General features: G+C 21.9%; 1 protein-coding gene across 3 annotated transcripts in view; it reads right to left on the bottom strand.

Annotated features, from left to right (window-relative positions):
- LOC125027147 (bestrophin-2-like) overlaps positions 1–2,500 on the bottom strand; it is a 37,278-nt gene that overhangs the window by 21,429 nt on the left and 13,349 nt on the right. Inside the window, exon 1 of one of the 3 annotated variants that reach the window (XM_047616017.1) lies at positions 5–203. The exons of the other annotated variants lie outside the window; for them this stretch is intronic. Coding sequence (XP_047471973.1) covers positions 5–60 — 56 coding nt within the window. The 5' untranslated portion in view covers positions 61–203. Of the gene's footprint in view, positions 1–4; positions 204–2,500 lie in introns of those variants that run through there. 3 annotated transcript variants of the gene reach the window in all.

Genomic DNA, 2,500 nt, shown 5'->3' with positions numbered 1-2,500 from the left:
ATACCTCTCTATTAAGGTCGCAACTCGTCTCCCTATGACAGCAAAGTCGCTTGATTGCATCTGTCGTGTCGCCAAGTCGCCGCTAAGATGTATTTGTTTTAACTTTTTTTTGTTTTTGTTTTGTTTTTGTTTTATTAATTTTTTTCTTTCATTTAGACACGCTCTATAGCTGCTTTTTTAGATCGATATTTTTATGTGTGATATTATGCTTCACTCTCATATCGGCTGACGGCGTAATGAAATTATATCACTGGTGTACTTAGGTTATGACTAAGTAATGATGATAATGATAATGACATTATGATGATGATGTTGATAATAATAAAATGATAATACTAATAGTAGAAGTAGTAGTAGTAATGAAAAAAATGATAACAATAATTATACTGATAATAATAATAGTAATAATAATAATGATAATAATAATGATAATAATAATAATGCCAATGATAATGATAAAAATGACAATGGTAATGATAATGATAATAATAATGATAAAAATATTATTATTACTTTAAGTAATAATAACAATAAAGACAATAATGATAATAATGATTATAAGGATAATATTGATGATATAATTATTATCATTACTAATAATATGGACAACATTAATGACAATAATGATGATAATGATATCAAGAAAAATGATGAGGATGATGATGATGATGACGATAATGATAACAGTGATAATAACCACTGTAATATTGATAATAGTGATAATATTAATGATAACAATAGCAATAATAATATGATAATGATGATAACAATAATATTGATAACAATAATAACAGTAATGATAATACTAATAATGATAATAATAAAATAATAATGATATTAATGATAGTAATAAAATTGATAACAATAAGGATAGCAGAAGTAGGAATAGTAATAATGATAATAATTATGATAGTAAAGATAATAGTAATAATAATGATAATGATAAGGATAATGATTCAAATACTACTACTACTAATAATAACAATAATTAAATAATAATGATAATAACAATAATGAAATTATAATGATAATAACAATAATGATAATAATAATAATAATGATAATAATAAAAATAAAGATAACGATAATGATAATAATAATAATAATAATGATAATAATAATAATAATAATGATAATGATAATAATAATAATATAATAATAATAATAATAATACTTTATAATACTATCAATAATACTAATGATAATAATAACAATAATGATAATAATAATGATAATAATATTGACAATAATAATAATAATAATGATAATAGTAATATTGATACTACTACTAATAATAGTAGTATTAATACTACTACTACTACTACTAATATTAATAATAATAATAATAATAATAATAATAATAATAATAATAATGATAATGATAATAATGATAATAATAGTAATAATAATAACAATAATACTAATTCTAATACTACTACTACTACTACTACTAATACTTTATAATACTATCAATAATACTAATGATAATAATGGTAATGATAATAATAACAATAATGATAAAAATAATGATGATAATAATGACAATAATAATAATAATAATAATAATAATGATAATAATGATAATATTAATAATAATAATAATAATAATAATAATAATAATGATAATAATGATAATAATAATAATGATAATAATAATAATAATAATGATAATAATAATAATAATAATAATAATAATAATAATGATAATAATAACAATAATAATAATAATAATAATAATAATCACAATGATAATAATAATACTGATAATAATAACACCACCAACAACACTAATAACTACAACAACAACGATAAGAACAACAATAACAATAATAACAATAAGGATAACAATAATAAAACATCATGATCTAACACCTCTGCATACCCACGTGCTACAAAGACTGACCTCATTTCAGTCATTATTTCGTTAAGTTCGTTAAACGTTAAACTACTACGCACGGATTTCCCATTGACACGTAGTTGACTAAGGCGCTTGAGGTATTCCGAAATCTGTCTTTAAATCGATCTTTAAACATTCGGTTTTTCATAAAGAGGTCCTCGCATACTTCTCCTAATTCGTGTTTTCCCGAAGTCTTAATTCTGAATATTGGTTATATCTTTCTGTGCGTCTGATTCTCTCGTTTACATACTACCAAAGGCATAAAAAAAATCATCATTCATATCTCTGGTTATTCTTATTCTACGTCGCGATACGTACCGCTATAGACAGAAAAATAATATTTTATATCTTTAACTCTCTGTTCATTAATCTACGCCTTAGTATTTTACTTTGTATATCAATATGGGTATAAAAAAGACGAAGACGAAGAAGAAGAAGAAGAAGAAGAAGAAGAAAACGAAGAAGATGATGAAGATGAAGATGAAGATGAAGGTGAAGATAAAGATGAAGATGAAGAAAAAGAAGAAAAAGAAAAAGAAGTAGAAGAAGAGTAGAAGAAGAGGAAAGAAGAATAAGATAGAGAATAAGAATAAGAAAACGAAG

The sequence above is a fragment of the Penaeus chinensis genome, chromosome 7, assembly GCF_019202785.1.
Source record: "Penaeus chinensis breed Huanghai No. 1 chromosome 7, ASM1920278v2, whole genome shotgun sequence".
In the NCBI taxonomy this organism is placed as follows: Eukaryota; Metazoa; Arthropoda; class Malacostraca; order Decapoda; family Penaeidae; genus Penaeus; species Penaeus chinensis.
Note: the sequence above shows the minus strand (reverse complement) of the source record. Positions and strands in the feature narration are given on the sequence as shown.